This window comes from Ptychodera flava, chromosome 10 (assembly GCF_041260155.1).
Source record: "Ptychodera flava strain L36383 chromosome 10, AS_Pfla_20210202, whole genome shotgun sequence".
NCBI lineage: Eukaryota > Metazoa > Hemichordata > Enteropneusta > Ptychoderidae > Ptychodera > Ptychodera flava.
The window spans coordinates 11,617,774-11,643,056 of NC_091937.1; the positions used below are offsets into that span (position 1 = coordinate 11,617,774).

General features: G+C 38.0%; 1 protein-coding gene across 3 annotated transcripts; it reads left to right on the forward strand.

The window, feature by feature from the left end:
- The first annotated feature begins 5,178 nt into the window (after nucleotides 1-5,178).
- Nucleotides 5,179-23,162, forward strand: LOC139142000 (zinc finger protein 493-like). 3 transcript variants are annotated; one of them, XM_070711783.1, is made up of 3 exons: nucleotides 5,179-5,515; nucleotides 7,883-8,005; nucleotides 20,614-23,162. In XM_070711783.1, exons 1-3 carry the CDS (start codon nucleotides 5,401-5,403, stop codon nucleotides 20,769-20,771), a joined length of 396 nt encoding a protein of 131 aa, XP_070567884.1. In that variant the 5' UTR covers nucleotides 5,179-5,400; the 3' UTR covers nucleotides 20,772-23,162. The 3 variants fall into 3 exon arrangements, with proteins under 3 accessions (XP_070567884.1, XP_070567882.1, XP_070567883.1); XM_070711781.1 differs by having other exon boundaries at nucleotides 5,193-5,515; XM_070711782.1 differs by lacking the exon at nucleotides 5,179-5,515 and adding an exon at nucleotides 5,537-5,645.
- The last annotated feature ends 2,121 nt before the right edge of the window (nucleotides 23,163-25,283 follow it).

Below are 25,283 nucleotides of genomic sequence, written 5' to 3' on the forward strand. Positions count from 1 at the left end.
TTGATACACTTTGCGTCACATAAGCACTTATTAGAATTTTGATTGACAAAAAATAATACAATTTAAACCAGTTGCGATGTTTGTCAAGTCAAATTAGTTTTAAAGTACATAAAACGTTATAGTGAATACGGAAGTGTTGCAACGGAAGTATATGAATCCTTACCATTTAATGTTAAAGTACACTTACCAGAGTAATAAATTTTATGGTAGACGAATGCGCCACAGGAGAGACATTTTGACTCTTAATTTGTAATCTACACTAGTTTGGGCTCATTTTAAAGTTCTTGGAGTGAGAAAAAGTTTCACCGTCTGAGTCTTTCACAAATCGAAAATTCATTTTTCTCAATTTCGAATTTCAAATATCGGGAAATGTAATTTGTTTCCCTGGTAATAAATTTTGCTCGGTGACCCCCGATTTATATTCATGATTTGGCAAGAGAATAGTTTAAAGTTTCATTGAGGAACGTTTGAACAAAAGTTTAGATCTTTACCATGTTAAACTTAAGTGTTCCGCAGCTTACAGAAGAGGCCACTATAGAAAAGTGTGGAGAAGATATGATAACGATTGTCAAACTAGATGGCTCCATCTGTGTCTGGTTAGACTACAAGGAGCGTTTGCAACGAGTTATAGGCTGTAGAAATCAAGACACGTAATTGACATGTGAAACTCCTTATGTCTAGGGGCAGGGCGGTAGGTATATATCGATTATTTCATCGGGAAGATCAAGCATTCTGAAGCTTGATTTTGATAATCACAACATTTTAACGTTTTTGGAGTTACATCAGAACTAAAAAGAACACTCGGTCCATGTTAAGTACAGTCAATAATGGTACTACACATGCTGAAAGTTCACACTCAGCAGCTGAACTGCTCAACCAGTATTTCAGTTCCATTTTCACAAAAGACTGCGATTTCGTTGAATATCCTATCGTTAATGATGTCATAACTGATTCACTTGCTTATATTTCTGTGTCATTGGATGAAGTGTACAAACAGCTGATTCAAGTTACCATCTAAAGGGCAATTGAGCCTGATAACATATCTGGTATGATCTTGAAAGAGTCTGCTCAGGAATTATATATTCCTTTATACATTATTTTTAATCGTTCACTTTCAGAAGGTAAATTCCAATCTCGCTTCAAACAAGCAAAATAAATGTAATTCCAATTAACTTTCAAATCCGGTGACAAATCAAAAGTTACATATTATAGACCCGTTTCTTTCCTCCCACTAATTAGTAAATTGTTCGAAAAGGTTATATATCGAAAGCTTTATGGTCATGTTAAGCACGGCCTGTGTGACTTCATGTATGGGTTCATGAAAAACAGATCGACACAAACTAATCTTGTTCACTGTTCCGAGTTTATTGCCGGGGTATTAAATACTCGGGGCCCATGTTGATGCTATTTATACGGATTTTACCAAAGCTTTTGACAAAGTTAGGGACTGGTCAGTTACTTCGGCCTGGGGGCGGTGGATTCATGGGGGTGGGGTCACCCTGTTTTTGACTTTGGTTACGGGGAGGGGGTACCATGGTTTTGAAATGACCAATACGGGGGTCAGTATGTTTTCGAATTTTGACATGGGCTCATATTTGAGGGTTTTTATGCGCATGTCTCGTTTATTATTGGTAAAGATTTTCGCATGCTTGGATTTATTAAGCGGAGTTGTAATACTCTTTCTAACATCAAATCCCTTAATTCACTGAACATAGCTTGTAAAAGAAATATTAAGAAGTATTTTAGAATATGCGTCTGCAGTGTGGTCTCCTTGGCAAAAACAACAACTGGACAAAATAGAGCGAGTGCAAATGAAATTCATGAAATTCCCTTGTTTGAAAAGAAAGCATTCTTACAATCAAAATAATTATGAAGAATTGTGCCAGCGTTTTAAGCTTTCGCGTCTATATCATCGGAGACGATTTGTAGATACTATATTTTTATATAAATTTGTTAATAACATGTATGATTGTCCCCAAACTATTTTGCGTATTAATTTTAATGTTCCCCAGAGAACTTCAAGAACTCACACTGTTTTTAGACTCGCAGTTAGTAAATTCAATGTTTTTTAATACTAGGCTCTTAAACGATGTATGGCTACATATATAAATTGTGTATTTCCAACCCTGCCATTGATATTACCTCATCTTATCGAAGTTTCAGACGACTGGTCAGAATGTCATGCTTAAATTTGTAGATATTTTTAATGGTTTTATATCTTTAGTCGTCTGTGTGTTGCTTATCGTTTTATAGTTTTATTTTACTTTGTTTTTTCATTCATATTTTATGAAACCTGTAAATGGGACTTGTTCCAGTTGGTCTTCTTGAACTAACTAACTAACTAACTAACTAACTAACTAACTAACTAACTAAAATAACTAAAATAAACTTGTCGCGCACAAATGCGCTATATATAAATCGTACATGTACATGATACTCGTTGTCATTTTAAATATTTGGTTTGAGATATTTTTGTTCAAAAAGCCTCTTGATCTTTAAACTTTTAACGTCAATTGAATTTCAAGTATTTCAAAAATAGGAAAAGTGATAAGAAGATGATCAATAATCTCTTACATGAGGAAACGTGCATATCACTTCAAAACTTTTGTTTAGGGAGAGAGGAGGGGATTCGAGGTCAAAATCAGTAACTTTCTCTTGCACATGTTTTAATGACCTAGTCTCTGACATTAGTACAAATCAGGTCGCGTCGAACTGAATATCTTCAATAAATATGTAAAATGCTTTATTTTCAAAAAAAAACTTTGAAGTGGTGTGTCAGTTGAGATTCCATATTGTGTACTGCGGTGCGGCAGTGCCCGTCAGCGAAAAAATAAAATCTTACAGTTTGATGGGTTGCAGCTCACGAAAGCCGTAAATATGCTTGGCGATGTAGCCTATTGTGTTCGTTTCGACATCATCTTCTTATCCTAAATGGGCAATTGTATGCATAATCGTTCGAACTGAAATAACGTTCAACGCATTTGCGAACACTATAGAGGGCGTCTTTCCAGGAGCACGAATACCCTTGTATGATTAAGCACAAGATTTTCCCAAGTTCACGACATATACTATCGCATGAGCAATAACGAATGCATATATGAAGTGAATTGGTTAAAACAGAGTGGTATACCGTCGATGCGTGTGATTTATTGCTATTATATCATAACAACATATTGCAATTCTGGCATGGAACGTCAAAAAAAAAGGATTTTTGCTCTTGCCGAGAGTTAGCGGGTGTGCCAACCGTATTATACACGTCCTGACCCAAAAAAATCGCTGTATTTCCGCAACCAATATACTGGGACGATATAATTAAAGATATAATTGGACACAGCCACTGTGACTTCTGTTGGTAGGAGTGGGAAATTAGGACTGAAGGACCAATCATGGTCAAAGGAACACTTGTTTTTTTGAGCATGACAATTTCGGGAGGGTTTTATTTTATTTGCAAACACTTTTGAATGGTCTATTTTTCCTGCAGCGATATTTGAAGAAAACATTTTCCCCAGTAATTTCTATCCAGTCCCTAAAAAAAGTCATGCCAACAGTGAAAATGGCAGAGAAGCAGTGTCTCTGGTGAAGCGCCCCCAACGGATGTTTCAATATTGCATGTATTAGTATTTATGGAGTGTTTGAAACTAGTGGATAACAATAATGGACAATGGAATGCCAATATTGTATATCAATATTTTAAGATTGGCAATAACTTTTCGAGTGTAATTAGCATCTAACCTCGTGTTCCCCAGGGCAGAGTCTATCAGCCTTTGCTTTTCCCCTCACATAAATTATCTCTCAACATTGTAAATCATAATCTAATTATCTCATGGTAGAGAGGCAACATGTCGCACTTTTGTGTTTGTTTAAATAGGCGGGGATTCACGAAATCGCGCACAGTGAATATAACACTGCTATACAGAAAGCAATTCGACATGTTTGTCATCAAAATTATAGCTGTCCCTTTCATTGCTCATCAATGAAAATAAACATATTGTGCTGATTATATTTGACAAGGTGAAACATTAGTATTTCAGCAAAGTTTGTGGGTAAAATGCTTTTAAAGAACATGTTATTTTCACACAGAAGAACCCGCAATCCGACGTCATCATCATCATCAACTAAACACCAGAGAAAACGATGCCATGGTGGATACAACAGAGTATCTTGAAAAGAGAAATGAGAATCATACTTTCTAAACTGTGGATGTCTGATATTTAAATAGGCCTACTGATGGCAGATTGTAAGTGATTTATAGAAAACAACAAATCTGATAAAAATCTGATAGGTACATTTTAATGAGCTGTTATGAGTAGAAAATTGTGCAATCAATAAATTTGTACACAAACGAGGATTGCCTGGTAATTGCCTAATATAATGCAAACATGAAAATCTGTCAGATGGATGTTGATTTTTTTCTAAAATCATGTTGAAATTCACAGCCTGAGTATAATCTTGGAATCTTGAACGATTTTGGTCAAATAGAGGGGGATTTAAAATGTTTTTTACGATTATTATAAAAATTAAGATCTCAATCGTGATATTTCCAGCCCATCCCCTTCAGTATTTATGAATTGCGGAATGCCGTATATGTGAACTCAGTGCCTTTGTGTAAGGGACCGTCGATAATAAAAGCTGACGCACGAGAAACGTAATTCCTTCGTTCTACTTGAAACCCCCTCCCTCCCCCCTCAAAACGAAAGTTCTTATGCGAAATCAATTTCGTATTATGATGCCGTTTCTGACAAACCCACTCGCACCTCTCCTATCCGCACGCCCATGAAAAAATACCGGAAGTGCACATTAATTAATAAACCTCCACTTTACGCGTATCACTTTTAAGACACAGAACATTTTAATGTATTTCGCACGTAGGAAAATGTTTCACGTACATGTTTCACATTGAAAAAGCATACAAGTTTTATTTTACATTTATATATTTTTTGTTGTCTTTTCTGTCTCCGTATTTTGTGGTCATTTTGTTCTCGATGAACGCGAAGGTAGTATTGCGTTCTCGCCGCAAACTCACACTTCGAAAACGATAGAAAGTCCTTATGCGATCTTGACGCACACAAACGAAATGAGCTTTAACCCCCCTCCCCCTAAACTAAAAAATTACGTTTGTCGTGCGTCAGCTTTTATTATCGACGGCCCCTAAAGCGCCCCAACGGATGTTTCAAAGTTCAGTTGAGAGGTCAAAAGTTTAGGTGGACGGATTGTGATGTTATATAACCGTGAACTTCTATTTTTCACGTCAACCAAAGCTTGGAGAATTCGAACTTGACACAGCCGTAGTCGTGGTTTTTGTGGAGTGACCGTGGTTTGACGCAATTTCAGATTTGAATTTTACGTCCTGAAATATTTTGCAGCAACATTTGTACTTTAATTTAAGAGGAATCGGCGGAAATGATGAACAAGGACTCTCTTCTTTCGGATTTGGAGCCCTTGGAAAGAACAAACTGGAATGGCAGCGATGGTAGTGCATTCAACAACACATGCAGCGTTCCACAAGCCTGTCAAGGTATGATCCTAGTCCTGCATACGATACTGTGTGTTCCCGGCGTTATACGGCCTCCCACAACAGGCCGTCAAACACCGGGAACACACAGCATCATACGCTGGGCTATAGGTATGATCCATGTGAAGCGGAGGTATAGTGCACAGTAGCATGTGGTCAAATAGCTCTGCGTGGCAGGGCTGTGTGTTACCGGCGGTATACGGCCTCCCACCACAGTGTGGTTGGAGGCCGTGCAAACGCCGGTAACACAAAGCCCTGCCACGCAGAGCTAGTGGTGAAATGCACTGTTGATGGCCCCTGTGTTACCGAAAAAGAAGTTTCATGGTCAAAAAAGTTTATTTGCTGTGTACCTCATACGATAGGCGTGCAGTATAGTAATAGACACTTGCTACGAATCCGTAGCCCGCCACAATCTGATTGTTTGTATTGATTCCCCAATGATAAACAGTCAGGGAGTGGCAGGGCTGCGTGGCAGGGCTGTGTGCAGTCTATTGCCTTCGCCGAACGCCAAAAGACGACGGAGAGACTCTATAGCTAGGTTGTGTCGTGCTAGCTGCGAAATTGTAGCTCAACCACAGTCCCTCGTGGGCTATTCAGCTCTGGGACTATTCGCCCCATAGACGAGTGTACAGAAGCGAGAAACACTTCTGTACACTCGTCTATGGGGCGAATAGTCCCAGAGTTGAATAGCCCACCAAGCGACTGTGGCTCAGCGACGGTGATGCGGTCAATGAGTTTTGTTTTTTTGCGACATTACTCGCCAGTTGAGCCATAGGGTATTCAGTAGTCATTCATGATAATAAAGAAATATGAAAAAATATTATGGAAAATATGAAAATTATTAAAGAAATATGAAAAATATGAAATTTATTACTGTTGTTGTTATTTTCATCATTATCATCATCATAATAATCATCATCATTATGAAGCACCATTGGCAATGATGAATTCCTACCGAAGGATGGAGCAACTTGTAACCCTTGAGTGTACCGGGTATGTAGAGAGAGTACTTTTTGCTCAGCTGGCGAACCTTGGTAGGAATTCAACATTGCCAATGGTGCTTCATAATGATGATAATTATGATAATTATGAAAATAATAGTAACAACAACAATAATAATTTTCATATTTCTTTACTAATTTTCATATTTTCCATAACATTTTTTCATATTTCTTTATTATCATTAATGACAACTGAATACCCTATGGTAAAGCTAGCTACAATGCCGAAGGCCCTGTAGCATTCAAAATAAGCGCGCCGCACATGGTGGGGCATTTTGATGTGAAATCCCACATACTGCATTTGGTCATACCAATATCACTACTGAAGATTGAACACTATACTACACTAACCTTGTTGTTTGTGGGGTTTGGTATCGATCGCGTTCCAAAACATTTCTGGGAGCCGCCATACCAACTTCCAGTAATGGCGGCTCCCAGAAACGCGCTCAATGTTTATGGAACACGAACAATGCAGATGAACAAATACCAAACCCCGTAAATGACAAGGGTAGTATAGTATAGTGTTTAGTCTTCAGTAGTGATAAAACAGAAATACCAAATGCAGTATATACGTGGGATTTCACCTGCACGCCATTTGCTTATTTTGAACGCTAGAGGGCCTTCGACATTGTAGCTCTACTGGTGAGAGATAACAAAAACTAAAACTCACTGACAGCCTCACCATAGAGCTACAATTTTGCAGCTAGTGTGGTACCGGCTTTAGGACTCTAACTTCAGGTCTCTAAAGTTAGAGTTGAGATGGAGTATTTCCCTAGGTAATTGGGAAAACAGGCACTAATTAATTAATTAATGAGGCCACAGCCTTGGCATGCAGAGCTACATTGACAGAGACATGAGGCACGAGTACAGAATAGTGGACACACCACTGGTTGTGATCTACAAGGGATTTTCTAAGTGATCGGATGATTAGACTACCTAGGTTACTAAAACTATTCAAACAAAACTATTTTGTGTCCATTACTGTGTTTTGCCCATACATGATACAGTAAAAAAAGAACAGGAAAGTGTGACTTCCAGAGTTTCACCAAATGTATAGTGTAGTATTTTCATATCGGTTGGTCATTAAGTTATAGAACTATGTTTAAAAAGTGTTGATGTTTATAAGGAAGTGATAAAAGAGGTGTGCTCCAATTGTGTTGAAAGTTTGAACGTGTAGGTTTTTGAAGATTCCAGCAGTTTTTTTCAACTTTAGTTGTGGTGTAGCACATTGTCATAGTGTTTATATTCAGTGAATATGACTTCATTTGACTATTTTCCTTGTTTCAGTTAGGGAATATCATAGATTGACTGTAATGTTACTCTGTGGCTTGTTAAGTGTAATGTTAAAATATTTATGTATTTCTTTCAGAGTGTTGTGCAATTTTCAAATCTCTAAAACATTCGGGCAAAATGCATGAGCTAGTGAAACCATTAGAGACACTGACTGAAAAGATGTGTCAACAATATCAAGACGATACATTATCAATGAAAGGTAAGGTTTTGCTATACAGTGAAGATGTTGAGTTTTGTTTGGTAGGGTGTGTATTTGTGTGTGTGTGTGTGTGTGTGTGTGTGTGTGTATTTAACATGAATGCATTTGACATGAATGTGCCACAGCAAACATGTCTACATCATTTTGTTTGTGGATGCATATCCATGGTCAATGCAATCATATAACATGGCTGCCATTGTAACATAAATCTGTAGATTTTATTACCAACATGACTATGAGTGTGACCATGTTTTGCCATAAGTGTCAATAAGTCCAGTGTCAATTGAAATGCCTTACAAAGGATTCACTACCTCTTCAAGGGCAAAGTCCATCGCCGTGGGCGCACAATACTAGGCACCCTGGTAGTGACGTTGGTCGTTGGCAAACACTGGGCGGGATGGTTAAACACTTGCTTAGGGACTGGTCAGTTTCTTCAGCCTGGGGGGGGGGATGGATTCATGGGGGTCACCCTTTTTTACTTTGCTAGTAGGGGGGTCACCATGTTTTGAAATGCCCAAGAGGGGGGTCAGTGTGTTTTTTAATTTCGACATGGCTCATATTTGCGAAAAATGCATTGTGCCAGCCACAAATTTCATCATTCAGTTGCATTTTTCGGCGCGCCCTTCGGGCGCATAACTTTTAATAATAATAAGACATTTTTCAGAGCCCTGCCCCAGTGCAAAAACTTTAATATATCAGACATATATATATATATATATATATATATATATATATATATATATATATATATATATATATATATATATATATATATATATATATATATATATATATATATCTGACATACCTGTATGTTTAAAATTTTTTCGGCCCGCCCTTCGGGCGCATTTCTTTCAAATATCAAAAAGTATTTTTCAGCATGCCCTTCAGCTACATGACTTTCATATATCAGATATGTATATATATTAGAGATTTCTGGATGTTTAATATTTTTCGGCGCGCCCTTCGGGCGCAGTAAATTAATATATCAGAGATATTATGTCAGATATATCTTGATGTCTGTAAATTGAAAGTCTGTTTTGCAAAGTGTATTGATCATTATAAAATCTGCAGTTCATATGAAACGCATGACAAGTTCCTGATACTTTTCTGTTTCCTCTATGAGAATTCAGTGTTAGAAAGCAACATGCACTAATATTTCACAATCACATTTTTCTTACAACAGTTTTAGACATTTGGTTATGCATAAAAGGAGTGGAGTACATTCACAGCTCATTCAAAATACTGTATTCAAACTTTAGAATTGACACTGTTAAGTTCCTATCTTACAACTGACATGACAACAATTTCATTAAACACAGAATGACTGAATGTTTCAAATTATATATATATATATATATATATATATATATATATATATATATATATATATATATATATATATATATATATACACTGAATTATTCAATTTATATTCCACCTTTTGTTTTACCTTTGTCGCGTGCAGGGGGGTCACCCTGTTTTCAAAAGCTGGAATAGGGGGGTCAGCCTGTTTTCGAAAGTTGGAATAGGGGGGGGGGGTCAGCCACTTTTTGACGTCGGCAAAAATCATACACCTCACCCCGCCCCCACCACCCCGGCCGAAGAAACTGACCAGTCCCTAGCCGTTGGCTTATCGGAGAAACATAAACTATCTGTTACTCCAGTGCTACCGATTATCACCTTTGCCTGAATATTACTGAAGTGTGCAGGGTTCACACAATTCGAGCCTAGCTTATAACTAGGGTTTGTGGAGTGGCCGAGGGGCTGTGGTCTGGCCGACAGACCTTCCTCGACTGTGATGTCTTCGCTAGGTGACTGGATGCCGTACGTTGTGAGTTCGAATCCCATCGAAAATTTACTGAATTCAAATCACAGTCGTTTGTGGTTCGATAGACAGCGATGGCCGCTGTGGTATGCAATAGAAATATAGGAAGTTGTGAAACAGAATGGCCGCGCACGTATCGCCGAGTTTGGAGACGAATTTCCCTCATACAATTTACTCAATAAAACAGCAACGATGCATGGCTTCAATACATCTCTGAATTTCTGCTAACTTTTTTGCGTCTAAGTAGATGTGTGCATATTCTGTTGCGATTTCCAACGGGAGCCGGTTTTCAACCCCGGCTTTCGAACATGGAACGGCTACTTTCTCACAACAGCAGCGGGTGATTTGAATGTGAAGGCGCTGTGATGGAAGCCAGTCGTCGAAATGGACATATTACGAGCTTCGTAAGGAAGATACAAAATGAAAGTCTTGACTTAGTTCAGCAGAGAATAGTTCAGGAGAGAATTTACTCGGGCACTGTATTGAGTTCAAATCTAGCCCTGAGCGTCTTGTGCTGGGTACAAGCGCGCACACAAGACATAAACAATAAGGGGAAATCTAGCAAATAAATTATGGTCTCTAAGGACGGCAGCAGATTGTGATCGTAAGCAATTGTAAGTTAGAACCTTTTACTGTTTGTAGTTTTATGGCTTTTTTGTAGGCAGTGATGTAGATAATAGCCGGTCACCGGTAAAAAACGCCGGGTTCACGCAGCTTGCAACCGGCTATAAGACGCATGGGAAAAAAATAACAAGAAGATGTGCAAAAAAACCTTGTGAATTTGAAAAACAAATCTTCACCCATTCGTATTTTCGGTGTAAGTTTAGGTATTTCGAAACAAATCACAGAAAAGGGTGAAGAAATTTTGAGTAAAACTGATCTAAAACGTTACGATCCCCAGTTAGAGCTTAGTATGCAACGGCATGACCCGAAGTATAGTAAGCGCAGGTTGCGTAACCGGTTACCTCGGATAGGTAACCTTGGAAAACATCGACAACCGTTCGTCATATGCAAATGCATGTGACTGAGACGCAATGGAAAAGTTCGTAGTTCCATAGATGAGCAGTGCATATATGAATACCATATACGCTGCTTTTCACGATATGTAAGCCAGAAAACGTCAACAAAAGGAAACTACTAGTAATCTGTAGTAAAAAGTCAGCCAAGTATTTTGAAATACATTGGTAAAGAAAGTTAATGAGGCTGATGAGTCCCCCAGGATAGCTGTGCAGGGCCGCGGCCGTCGTCGATGAGTGTGGATGATCGACCGAACAACGCAATATTGACGTAGCCAGTGACAGTGGTAATGATGTGATCGACGCTGAAATTTGAAGTCCACTCAGCTCAACTGAATTGAATCAACTAAACAATGACCAAACTTGTCACAATGCCAAGGTAATTCATCAAAATGTGAGAGAAAAGATTCAGTTTCGATGTCTGAAGGAAGAAATGAAATTTTGATTGCCTTCCAAACGACGTGACTCTCAATGTTCATAACTTTTATAGGACCACATACAAAACGGTTCTTTTCAGGACCACCAATCACTCCAAAAAGAGAATGCCGTTTCTTGCGTGTTCTACTGATTTGCGGAACGGAATGAGCGGAACGGAACGGAATAGCCACACCAAAAAGAAAAATAGTTTCTCTTAATTAGACTCCATTTTTTTCGTTCACTGAATTTTGGAGCGGAACAGCATGGAATTTCGGATCTAGAACAGAAATTTTGATTTAAATAAAATATCATTTTTCAACCCTTAAAGTAATGCACCTGTTTTTCGAAGTTTCTCTTGCCGTGATGAAAACCGTGAATAAGACTACTAATAAGAATTTTATTCCATAGAAACACACTTCGGGAACTGTGGTAGAACAAGTACAATAAATCAAATATTACACATATAATCAGGCAAGACTGATCCCGAGACTGTTGCTGGGAATGAATAAGACCACTGGACTGAATCTATAATTCAAATCTGAAACTACATCTGAATCCAAACCTCACCCTGGATATCGCATCTGCTGGAGGATGCTATGGCTACCATGAGGCATGTGTGAGGTGGCGCACAGGCGTTCTGTTGAGTGGTTAGTTTGTAAAAGTGTAGTTTCTGCTACGTTCCGATTCTAAGGCTACGAAAGAGAACGTCCGAACGTAGCATAAACTACACTTTTACAAACTACCCACACAACAGAACGCCTGTAAGGTGGCGGCCTGTGTAATAATTCACCTCGATGGCATGGTGCCTAATAACATTTGGCGCGGAGGTGAAAAACGAGGGAGGCGGTGACGGATTGTAACTTCTAAAATTGATACATTGCAACTGCATTGCTGACTGTGTGTTCATTGGCGCGGATGCCACCCCTTTGTTTTTTGTTGCCGAGGGTCTGCAGACTTAGGGGAGCACCATTTGATTTGGGGGGGGGATTGTGAAAATGGAGGTGTAGACAAATTTTTTTCACCCATTATGACAGCATTTTTTTTCAAAAGCATGCTCGCGCAACAAATTATTTTCTGCACAACTGAAGGCAATGCAATATATTTTATTTGTTCTCAAAATTAAGTGCCCGTGCATATGTTGTGCATGTCAAAGTTCATTCTTGCAACCTGTAATCTTTATTGCAGAATTGTGCATATCTAATCCCTTCTCACGTTAGAATATTTTAAATATCCAGATCTCAAAGATCAAAATACTAAGGTCGGTTCTAAACATTCATTTTTGGTAATTCCAGCACCTCGCATCACATTTTTTGCCTTCATCTTAGGGAAGTGGTAACATTTCTTTTCTCACTTTGGGTTTTGCAGCAAATTATTGTATCATTCTCCCGGGGGATGACAATATTCCCCCTCCCAAATCCTCCAGCCCCTCCTTCAGAAATCAAATTCTCCCCTTAGCATGCTCGGTAAAAAAACGTGGGGCTGAAATCAATCTATCGATTGACCAATCAACTAGGTCAAAGGACATCAGTAATACATACAAAAGGCATCGCTCATACTTACATACACAGTCGATCAACGCGTTAAAATGAAACTACGGCCGTTTTGCAATTTTAGTCATTCTTTTGTGATCAGTTGTTGAAGACAGGTAGTGTTTACACCCCTAATTGTCGTTGTATGCCGTACACATGCAATTATTGTTTGAAAAGTATGTTGAGCTATTGCGATCGTACAAAACAGAGTGCACAACTACATGTTGGCCATAGACACGCCCTCTTTTGGGTTGACCACCCCTCCACACTATGGTACTGCCCTCTATAAGGCGTGATTCTCGGGCTACGGGTTAGATTTAAATTTAGATGTAGCTTCAAATTGAAATTACAGCCTCGTTTCCTGTGGTATTTGACATAATTTTCATTTTGGAAACTTCAAAAATTAAGGTGCCTTACTTGTAGAGTTGAATAAATGATATATTTTATTTAAATCAAAATGTCTCTCTCAATTCCATTCTTTTCCGCTCAAAAAATCTGTGGGCGAAAAACGGACTCTAATTAAGAGAAACTATTTTTTTATTTGGTGTGGCTATTCCGTTCCGTTCCGCTCATTCCGTTCCGCAAATTAGTATAAGCCTTCATTACATGTGTCTTATCGTGTATGTTGTATGTGGCTGTGTATGCGTATGTTTAGGTATAAAACGGTGATTTTAGTAATAAGTCAGTACGCTTTGTTAGTTGTGCTCCGCAAGGATCAAGGTCGCCCAGGCCACAATTTGAATTTTAGTAATCATGATTGGCAGCATACATTGACATTTAGAACAGAGGTCAAATAGACGTTCTGGAGCCACGCTTTGTGAAAATATGCGTTCTCTGTATTAAAATGAAATTATGGGAGTCTGGGATCAAACACGGCATGTCCGATCAGTAGCCTGGCTTTTTTACATTTGCATAGATTTACGATAATCCAGCTTTTATATGGGAAAGTCCTGTTTAAAAGGAAATTGGCTGACTTTGCATTCCTTTTACTTGACTTCATTAATGTTTAGACACAGCTTTTGGTGGTTAGTCAGCTATGTGTGCAATGATGAACTGGATGTCAGATATGTTCATGTCTTTTGCAGAGTTGTTACTTAATATCAATCTCTGTGATCATCAATGGTTTTAGTAGCCATGCTTTCATGTATGCATGTATTGCACTGTAGAGTTATATATTGCTTTCATTATTTCGACACACACAACTGTACCTGTACTTATGTCCATAGTCTGTGTCTTCCTGTGCTGTGCTGCCTTTGATGTGTTCAGTAACTATGTATGTGACCTTTGCCCTTTAAAGTCTGTATCAAATCTTGATATGGTGGCTATTTCTGTTCTCTTAACTAATGAAATAAAATCCATGAAAAATGTTTCAGTTTTGTCCAATATTGCATAAAGTCTATGAGCCAGATAGATTATTGGTACCATTTGGGTGGGCAAATTCCACCATACATTTTCTGAAAGCCCAAAATCTGAACTTTCTGAAAATCTTTGGTGGACAGGTCGCAGAAGTAGCTTTCTGTCTCAAAAGTCGTTGTCATGGCAACAATACTTACAATCTTAAAAGCTAAGAATTTTAGATAAAACTGATTTTCTAGGGAACGGTAAAAGATATTTACGTGATTCAAGACAGACACTGGTACCTCACATCATGGCCTTTCAATTGACCCCATGACCTTGAACATTCTGGGTCAAGGTCAATAGGTCATGCCCATAACATCTCAGAATTTCGATAAAATAGAGCATTTTTCATAAATACTTTTCTGCTACATTAACATAAAATATGATAGAAACTCAAAAACTTGTTCAGACATAGGCACAGATATGTGCTCTTTGAAAATTAGTATGTTATGTATCAGGGATGTTGTTGGTAGTGAGTAATTACCAAGGCAACCATCAGTGTGTTTTCAGTTATACATGTACTCTATGAGCCAGGCCCCAATTATGGTCAATTGGTACTATTTGGGGCAAGCAGAGGGCAATCTCACACTTTATATATTTTGAAAGTTGAAACTCTGAATTTTCTGAAAAGTTTTGGTAGCTTAGTAATGGGTGAAAACCGTTGCCATAGAAACAAACATCTGAATTATTTAGAAAGTACAATTGTATACAAAAGTGAATATCCTGCTTTATGAAAATGTTCATACCAAAATTGATAACATAAATAGGATATGTTACACATTCTAACTTTCACTCAAGATGTGACCTTAAAGTCAAGGTCAGGCGTACACGACCAAATGAGGTCAAAGTTCAAAACATGGAAAGTTTACATTTCAGGTGACTATGCACAGAAATAGTGTCTCTTTTGTTGTGCACTTTTTGACATTTTCAAGCAAGGTGCACTCTTGTCAGCAAAGATGCACTCTTGTATTTGATAAACGATACATGTGTCTTCTACCGGTATTAAATTTGACCACATTGTCTGATGTTCTTTTCAAACGAAGGTCAAGGTCAAGGAAAGAACAAGATTAAACATAGAATAATGTGGTGATTTCTATGATGTTACGTATATGTTTTTACACGGAAAGAGTATTTTATGGTACCAGTTTGTATTAAACATCATAATTATCAATGATAAGCAATATCAACAAGCTTATATTTAGCTAATAGCCTACAGCTATTAGCTATAGCTATACGTAATGGCCAGAATTTTCATACCACTGTAAACAAACATGTGTCATTTTAATGTTTTTTCGAACGTTTACGTAAATGCAAAATCATTAGTGACATGACATCTGAACTTTAACGTGACAATTTGAACAACGTACTGAGCCCCAGTACTTATACCTTTATATGCGTGGCCCACACCTGATCTAACAAAGAAATAGACCAGTCAGAAATAAGTTTTTAATGCTGCTGGACATCAGCCGTAAATATATCAACGATAGATAACAAAATGAAATGTGTCTGATAGAGCTAATAATAAAATTACTGTTTTGAACCGCTTGATCAAAAGTAAATAGCACTAAATAAAACAAACATATTAACGTTCATCGTTAACTTACTGATTACAAATGACCAATGTTATGTTGACTTTCTATGATCCTCTACGTTTTCCCTGGCAAAATGCAATGAGCAAAAAGTATGCAAGCCACACCCACCAAAAACTAATCAGTTCTTGCCATTTGCTAACTGAATCTTTGTACCAGATTTGATTCTGATCTGATAAGCCGTTTTTGAGATATCGGACCAACAGACAGACAGACAGACAGACAGACACACAGACAGACAGACAGACAGACAGACAGACAGACAGACAGACAGACAGACATCGCTGCGACATATGCTCACGTGTGTAAACACGTGAGCAAAAATGGACGCTCATCATGAAAATCGACGCCGAACAAGTAAGACAAGGGCTTCTGGAAATGTATCAAGAGAAAATTATCAAATTTAAGCGATCTAGATCTGCGTGTGTATACTTCTCAGCTGTAGAAAGTCTTACTTTTGAAATACGCGAAGGTTTAGACATTTAATATCTAATTTTACAGAACCAGTGGACAGTGTAACCCTGTTGCTGACTGCATATCAACGCATTATATCATCGATATCAAGACATCAACTGTCAACCAAACGTTTGAACAAACTAACTGCGCATCGACGTAATGTTTATCAGATATTTATCAAATTTACGGTAACGTTGTATTAGATTTGTCGCTTTGGGTGAATTTTGATGGGGGCAGCTGGCTGGCAGGTTACGCGTACCCATTCCGGACAAGTGGTATCAAAAGTATTTCGTGGTTCAAGATTGCCCCATTGCTTTTGTCATTTTTTGATATATCCCTTGGACCTGGTAAATTTCTTAGTTACCTTGAATGATAATGATTATTGGACCTGTTTTGATGTCTGTTGTTTACTAAATTAAAAATAAACTTTCAGAACCACTTGCATGGCTTCATCTCCTAACGGAAGCCTGAGTGGTAAATGGACAGGCTACACAATTTTTTCTTTTACCTAAAATGTGGCCAGATGTCACGCCCTGCTGTCAAAAGTCAGTGGAAAACTCTGAACAATAATAGTTCTGTTATTCAGATTCTGGAAAAAAAATCCTAGCGTTAGTAATGTGCCCAAAAATAAAGACAGCTAGGGTGGGTTTTTTAACTATTGTCCTTGGACATATACTATTTTGAGATGAGAAATAATGCCTGTCCATACATTTTAAAGAACAAAATAAGAAAACTTCGGGCGTACTTTTTAAAAGAAAACTTGGCAGAAACGTTAAAACGACATATATGGCGAAGGAAGAAAATATTTTCTTCTTCGGCGAACCTTCGTCGGAACATATTCGACGGGTTTGGAAATGACGTGAATGGCTCCAGCGGAATCAGATTCACTGACAGCTGAACGATAACGACCTAACGTCATGTGGACGGCAATGAACGACTCTGGACATTACGACCATACCATCGAATTCCATTTTCCAAATATTTTGTTGCACGGTATCGGCTCTTTCCTTGACCAATTTTCTTTCCTGACCAATTTTCATTTATGTGGGAAAAATTACTGAACTCTACAAGTATCTCCATCACAGCGCTGTATCTGAACTGAACTCCATCTTGTCACAAGTTTGTTTACGCCCCAGGCTGTCCTTCAGTCTTACAAGATGTGTTCATATTAGCCATTATATCGAATATTTGTCGAATATTATAACAACGAAGCATAAGCTACGACAAATTTTCCAGCTGGTATCGCCAATCACGACAAGGTAATGTTGGTACAGGTATGCCAGCTATCAAACACAAGCTCAGACTGTGCATTCTGTAAAATCAAGGGTTTTTGTAGCAGACCCAGGCAAGCCTATGTGAGCCTGAGCTTGCCTGGGGCAAGCCTGTGGCCTGCCCGAGGCTTGCCTTTTGTTGCGTTAGTTCTGTCGGGTACTGTATAGCAGCTGCGGTGGCAGTGTGCTTCTGCTGCTACAATACCCCATCATCCTTTTTTCAGCAAGTCTACTGCTTCATGTAAGGGTTCTCGTGTTTAGCCCCTTTATTACATATTTTGTTCTTTCACAAATTATACATCTTTTTCTGATAGACTCCAGTATTTACATTTGTAGCATCCCTTTGTGACACCCTAGACTCAGATTGCAGTTAATAGTAGATTGAACTGAATTTTCACATTCAAGTCTACTAAGTGTTTTCTTGTGGGAACACTTTTTCTCCGCGGTCTAGATTATACAATATGTAATACAGTTTCAAATTTGCGAATTTTGGTTGCTTTGAACAAACCTTTCCAAAAGTTGAGTTCCCCGAGCTTATTAAGATGTGAGCCACAGCACCTTAAATGATACGTGGACGTAATATTTGCACATTTTTCGCCCGCTTGTTTTGATTAACATCCTCTGAAACATCCATTACGTTAGATTTAACAATTTTTTTCACAAACTAAATCGAGACAATGATATTGCGTTAAAAAAGAAATGCCACTTAATCTTTTTTACTTAATTGAAATGTATATTGAATTAAAGATTATTTAGGAGGTGACTAATTGTATTTTAATCACCAAAGGTTAAGTGAATTTCCATGTCTGAAAAAATAAGTGAGTATATGACCACAAAACCAATAGGATGTACAACAAATGAATCACTCCCTTGGAGTACTAGTGAAGTTTAATTTCAAGATGTTTGATTTTATTACTTACACAACTCACTTTCCAGTTTTACAAGAAATATCGCATGAAGCTGCATTATTTTTTATGTTGACGATTTCTTCGTTACTTAATTACTCGGATATTATATGCGCATGATATGTGTATTGTACATGCCTAGACAAAATTCAAAACTTTCAACAAAAGGCGGATAGATTCAAAAAAGGCGAACTGAAGTTGCAATTCTACTTGCTGTAGCAACATGTGTAATATTGAAACCGACAGTCATTAAATCAGCGCAACTAACTGGACCAAGATATTCACGACACAGCGATCATTTTTCAGGAATTAAGGTGGTTACGCAGTTTTTACCTCCGCTGTCAGTGACGTGGAGCATATCAGATAGGTGGATTGTCCGTCGTCATCCGTCGTCTATCAACAATTGTTTTATTCTCTGAAACTGCTGGTCTAATTGCTTTCAATACTGGTATGCAACTCATTTGGCTGAGTTCAGTTAGATTTGTTCAAATCATGGTGAAATTTACATATTTGTATTTTGGGGCATTTCTTCCTTTTTATCAACTTTGAAATATGTTATGTGGGTTCTAGGGACAACCTGCGTGAGGTTTATTCAAGTTAAGAAGAAAAGTTTCGTACTTGAAATTTTTGGGCCTTTTTTCGTTTCTGTTTGAAAAACACAATTTTCTCACAATTATCTTTAAAGGTTCCTAGGTATTACTTCAGTTTCTTCAAATTTTGCTAATACTTGCATATTTATGGTAGAGATGAAAAACAAGAGCCCATTATTATATAATAGTAATACATGCATTTGCAAGGATGTCCTTGTTCAGTGTTCCTAAAATCAACATAAGCAGATGTATCAGTATTACAAAGTTTATTTACAAACAAAACCTGACCCTTTTAATTTTTAAGCAATACATAACAGCAGAAGTCTATCGGCTGCTAGGCCTCTTGTTAAAGCTTTACCATGTGACCTAAGCTCCGCCCAATGGAAAATAACAACCAAAAGCATTTATCTGGAGATACAGGGTAGCTCAACATGAAATCCGGAAAAAAGTTATAGTATATCGGTATCTCTTGAGATCAGACTACTTGTCTACTCGCTGACAAGCTTATAATCATCTCCCACTAGCTACGTTGGTCCGACACAGATACTCATTTTTGATAAGTGAACACGTTACTTCAATCATGAAAACAAAAACATAAAACTTTGCCAAATTTTGTTTTTTAAACAATCAAACACACTTACGTATATTTGCCTTTTGACCTTTTTTACTGTCGATATGACTTTAGTTGACATTGCTGTGTACTTAGCACACAAAAGTTATGATTTTATAACCATTAATATACATGCAAAGGTATGTCCAATGTCGCTCTATTACTGTATCTGAAAATGCATTGATGGTTGCGATGGTGATTGCCGCCCTGTCAACAGGTATATGATAAAACACACTAGTATTTTAAAGAGATCGCATTAGCTCTTATAGCTGACTAGGTTTTCATGTTTGTACTTTTGGTTTGGTAAAAATGTTGCAAAGCTATTTGCAAAAAATCCTTAGGCTACATGCATAACTGAAAACACACATATGGTTGCCTGGTAATTACTCACTAACGACATCATCCCTGATACAAAACATACTAATTTCAAAGAGCACACATCTGTTGCTATTGTTGAGCAAGTTTTTGAGTTTCTATATATGTTATGTAAACGTAGCAGAAAAGTATTTGTGAAAAATGCTTGATTTTACAGAAATTCTGAGATGTTATGGGCATGACCTATTGACCTTGACCCAGAATGTTCAAGGTCATGGGGTCAACTGAAAGGCCATAATGTGAGGTACCGGTATGTGTCATGAAATCATGTAAATATCTTTTGCTGTTCACTAAATAGTCAGTTTTGTATAGAATTCTTAACTTTTAAGGTTTTTAGTATGGTTGCCATGACAACAACTTTTGAGACAGAAAGCTACTTCTGAGACATGTCCACCAAAGATTTTCAGAAAGTTCAGATTTCGGGTTTCAGAAAATGTATGGGGGAATTTGCCCACCCAAATGGTACCAATCGACCAATTTGGGGGTCTGGCTCATGCACTATTGCATAAAGTCATTAGGAGTAACATCAAAAGCCTACATCTCTCTTTCCCAAGAGTGCTTTATGGAGCCTTGTTGTTTAGCTTACTCTATTGAACTGCTTTATGTTAATCTCTCTAACTACAGATGCATCAATGATTGTACAGAGCATTATGCAACATTGCCTTATAACATTGGAATATGGTGTATCCAACCAAGAGAACAACAACGAAGACCTGGTTCCACAGTATTACAACAACCATATTGAACACCGAACTACATTCCCAAAGATTCCTTTTGTTTGATGGAGTGCCATTCTCATAACAGGGACAACTATGATGGTGAAATCAGCACTGAGTATGGTAACATTTATATGAAAAACAGCAATGATGGAGCACGAAGCTTGAACTATTCAGGGTCACAAGAAAGTGAATGTGGAGAAAGTGTTGAGACCTTCACACGTAACATGTATCTCAAAGGGCTTGCAGTAATCCATTCTGATCTGACATCATTCCAACACAGTGAGTGTGGTGAAACATCAATTCAGAATGGCAATCTTGAGACACCTGTGTTGACCAACACACATGTCAGAGCACATGAATGCAAAGAGTGCGGGACAATATACCCACAGAAGTACAACTGTCAACGGCATATGTTGATCCATTCTGTTGTCAGACCACATGAATGTACAGAGTGTGGTAAATCATTCACACAGAGGGGCACTCTTAAAAAGCATATGTTGACCCACTCACAGATCAGACCACATAAATGCAAAGAGTGTGGTAAAACATTTAAAAGAAAACAGATTCTTATTAGGCATATGTTGATCCATTCTAGTGTCAGACCACATGAATGTACAGAGTGTGGTAAATCATTCACACAGAGGGACACTCTTAAAAAGCATATGTTGACCCACTCACAGATCAGACCACATAAATGCAAAGAGTGTGGTAAAACATTTAAAAGAAAACAGATTCTTATTAGGCATATGTTGATCCATTCTGGTGTCCGACCATATCAATGCAAAGAGTGTGGTAAAACATTCACACAGAAAGGCAATCTTAAAGAGCATATGTTGACCCACTCAGAGATCAGACCACATGAATGCAAAGAGTGTGGTAAAACATTTAAAAGAAAACAGATTCTTATTGGGCATATGTCGATCCATTCTGTTGTCAGACCACATGAATGTACAGAGTGTGGTAAAACATTTAAAAGAAAACAGAGTCTTATTGGGCATATGTCGATCCATTCGGTTGTCAGACCACATGAATGTAAAGAGTGTGGTAAAACATTTACAAAGGAGGCCACTCTTAAAAGTCACTTGCTGATCCATTCTGATGTCAGACTGCACGAATGTAAAACGTGTGGTAAAACATTCATACAGAAGAGCACTCTTAAAAGGCATATGTTGATCCATTCTGGTGTCAGACCGCATAAATGTAAAGAGTGTGGTAAAACATTCACACAGAAGAGCACTCTTAAAAGGCACATGTTGATTCATTCTGGTGTCAGACAGCATGAATGTAAAGAGTGCGGTAAAACATTCACAATGAAGGGCCATCTTAAAAGCCATTTGCGAATCCATTCTGGTGTCTGACAGCATGAATGAAAGAGTGTGATAAAACATTCACACAGAAGAGCACTCTTAAAAGGCATATGTTGATTCATTCTGGTATCAGACCGCATGAATGTAAAGAGTGCGGTAAAACATTCACACAGAAGGGCCATCTTAAAAGCCATTTGCGAATCCATTCTGGTGTCTGACAGCATGAATGTAAAGAGTGTGGTAAAAAATTCACATTTAGGTTCGATTTTAAACGGCATGTATTAACCCACTCAAAGATTACATGAACACAACAGCTCAAATATCTGACTATAAACACAAAGCGCATGGTGAAACATTAAAATGATTCTGTGAGGTATATATTGATCAAATCTGATGTCAGATCATACCATTGCAACAAGTGTCATGCATACACCATTCAAAAGGTAGGCCGGTCTTAACAGACATATGTTGACCATTGAAATATGTAACCTCATAAATGCAAAGAATAATGTCAGACATGCATACATGAGTTTCATATGATCATGAAAAATATCAGTGTATTGAAGCGGGTAAAAAAAATCATCAGAAAACAATCTTAGTGCACATTAATCAACCCAATAATATATCAGACCTAATGAACGCAAAGAGTGCAGGACTGATGAGAGATGCCTTAGATACACGTTTATTTTGTTAAATGTTAGGCTAAGCTTATTTAAGAGTATAGGGGAAATAATCCCGACAAAAAACCGTGGTGATATACCTAGATGTACACACTTGAATATCTGACTTCATGAAATAATAATAGAACATATGAACTCACACATTTAATGTCTAGACTTTTCACAAGATGTTCCTGACTGTATCTTTAGAATATTGTTATCTTTATGAGGGATGTGTTGTCATGGTGTTACACTTATAAAAAATAATGTAAGACTTCATTTTGATTCACAAATAGTTTCGTTAGTTTTTATCCTAGAATATGGCTGACAATATTGAGCTTCATCTCGGTGAAATAACACCAAAGCTTTATAATCGATTGGCTCCGCTGTATTCTTTCACAACACTGCAATATGGATATTTTTGTATGCTGGTGTTTGTATCACCAATAAAATCACGGTAGCTCGTATGTGGCGCTGTTGCAATGAAATATTTGAAAAATATTTTGGTCAATATTATAGAAATAACGGACGACGCGCTGACCATTAACGTTTATTTATGGGCAAGGGCAAGAGGAAAGCCAAAAATTTACAAGCCGAGCCCGTTAATTTGGCTTTCGACTCACGGGCGCCCATAAATAAACATTACTGGTCAGCATGGAGTCTGTGATTTGAATTATATTATCAACGAACCCCCAAGACCGTCAAAATTTACGAAAACTTCCCATGCGAATGACAATAGGGCCCCAGAACTTGTCAGTGAGTAGTGCACGCTGCAAAACTTTTGCAAATCCGGAGATTTTTTGAAAAAGGTGTCTAGACTGTGGTCTAAACTTGGTCCACAAGTTCTCCATTTTTATTTTGCGATTGATTACGATCTTTGTTCAAATCATAATTTTCGTTTTAGCTGTAAAGATCTTATGTTTACAATATTATTTATATTCACGGGCATGTAAGCAAACCATTACTGTGTTTTTGTGGGAAGTCACGTGGGAGCCACGTGGAAATGCGATGGACAGGGCATGGTGACTTAACTCTATTTGACAGGTCGGTCATTGTATGATTGATGTATCAGCACTGAGAGGGGTAATTTTGCTGACTGTAACCACAGTCCTGTGCAGTAACCATGTCATGAACATGATACATTCGAATCATTAAATTACACTTTCAGATTATTTTTCGAGCGTTATGTGAAATCCAGGTCGAAGATCATCCTTGTCACGTGACATTTTGTCGAAAAGATTTTCTCCCATACTAATCTCTATTCAATTTCAACATTATTTTACCTCCCTGCCAACGCACTCTCTTCCTTAAAGTGTATGTTCTTCTCTAACTGTGGGTCCATAGCTGTGGTGTTTTCAGACGGGATTCCTACTTTTTACGGGCTGGTATTGACTTTTACGATTTTACCCCGCCACCACAGCTATGAGATATTGCATAGACTAGCGTCCAAATCCGCTGCAAGCACCCTTTGCGCAAGTTTGTTCGACGTTATTTCGAAAAAGTTTCCATCCAAATTACAAATTGCTAACACTCATCGACAGCTTGGTTATTAGGGACTCACCATGACCAGAAATCCGCTCAAAATTCACTGAAATATCACCTTTTTTCTAGCCTTACCCGACATGACTAACTGGAGACCGCCATTTTGTTAGTGTAAAACTTTTGGTCGAGGCTCCATGCAGCACGTCACTACAGTGACGTGCTGAGAGATTATGGCCGGCATCTGCGCCCCATGAATAATCATAAATCCTAGGACTGAACTTTTTTCCCCAAGTAAAAGTTTGATTTCAGTTTTGTGAGACTGGCAATGTCCATAAGACGAACAATGGTCATCGATGAAAACTTTTTCGAAATGTCGTCGAACAAACTTGCACAAAGGGTGCTTGCGGCGGATTAATGGACGCTAGTCTATGGAATATTCCATAGCTGTGGTGGCGGAGTTAAAATCGTAAAAGTCAAAACCAGCCCGTAAAAGGCAGGAATCCCGTCTGGAAACACCACAGCTATGGACCCACAGCTCGTTCTTCTCAGGTTCTTCTCAGGCATATGTATACATGTCTATGGGGCGCATAGACACAAAGCGGAATAGACCACCACATATGACTGTGATTATTCAATATCCCTGACACGCGGAGGGAAGTGGCGTAGTATGGCATTGAATCCCTGCCTTTTGCTGCCATTTGTAATTACGACAAGCCTATAGTAATTTACATCATGACATGATGAGATGCAAAAAGCGATCATTTGGACAAGGCGTAGCTTACAGCAAAGCACTCCCAACGTACACGGATAGTTTTGGAGGAAAAGAATTGTCGGCAGTGAAGAAGAAAAAATAAAACTGCTCCAGTAATGTCTTGAGAAAAAATGATCATATCAGACAAAGGAAAAAACTGTCATGAAATTTGGTAAATCTAACTCTCTCATTCTTTGGAGGTGCGCTGCCTTCGGCGGTACTAATATTTTCAAAATACAAGTACATGAGGAAGTTCAATGTCTTTTTGCCAGTATTCGTGATATAAACACACAACAAAAGTAAGATCAAAATACGTTCCACAATGGGCTTTTGTTGTATCCCTATACGTCCTAGCAAACGCATTTCATGGAGTTTA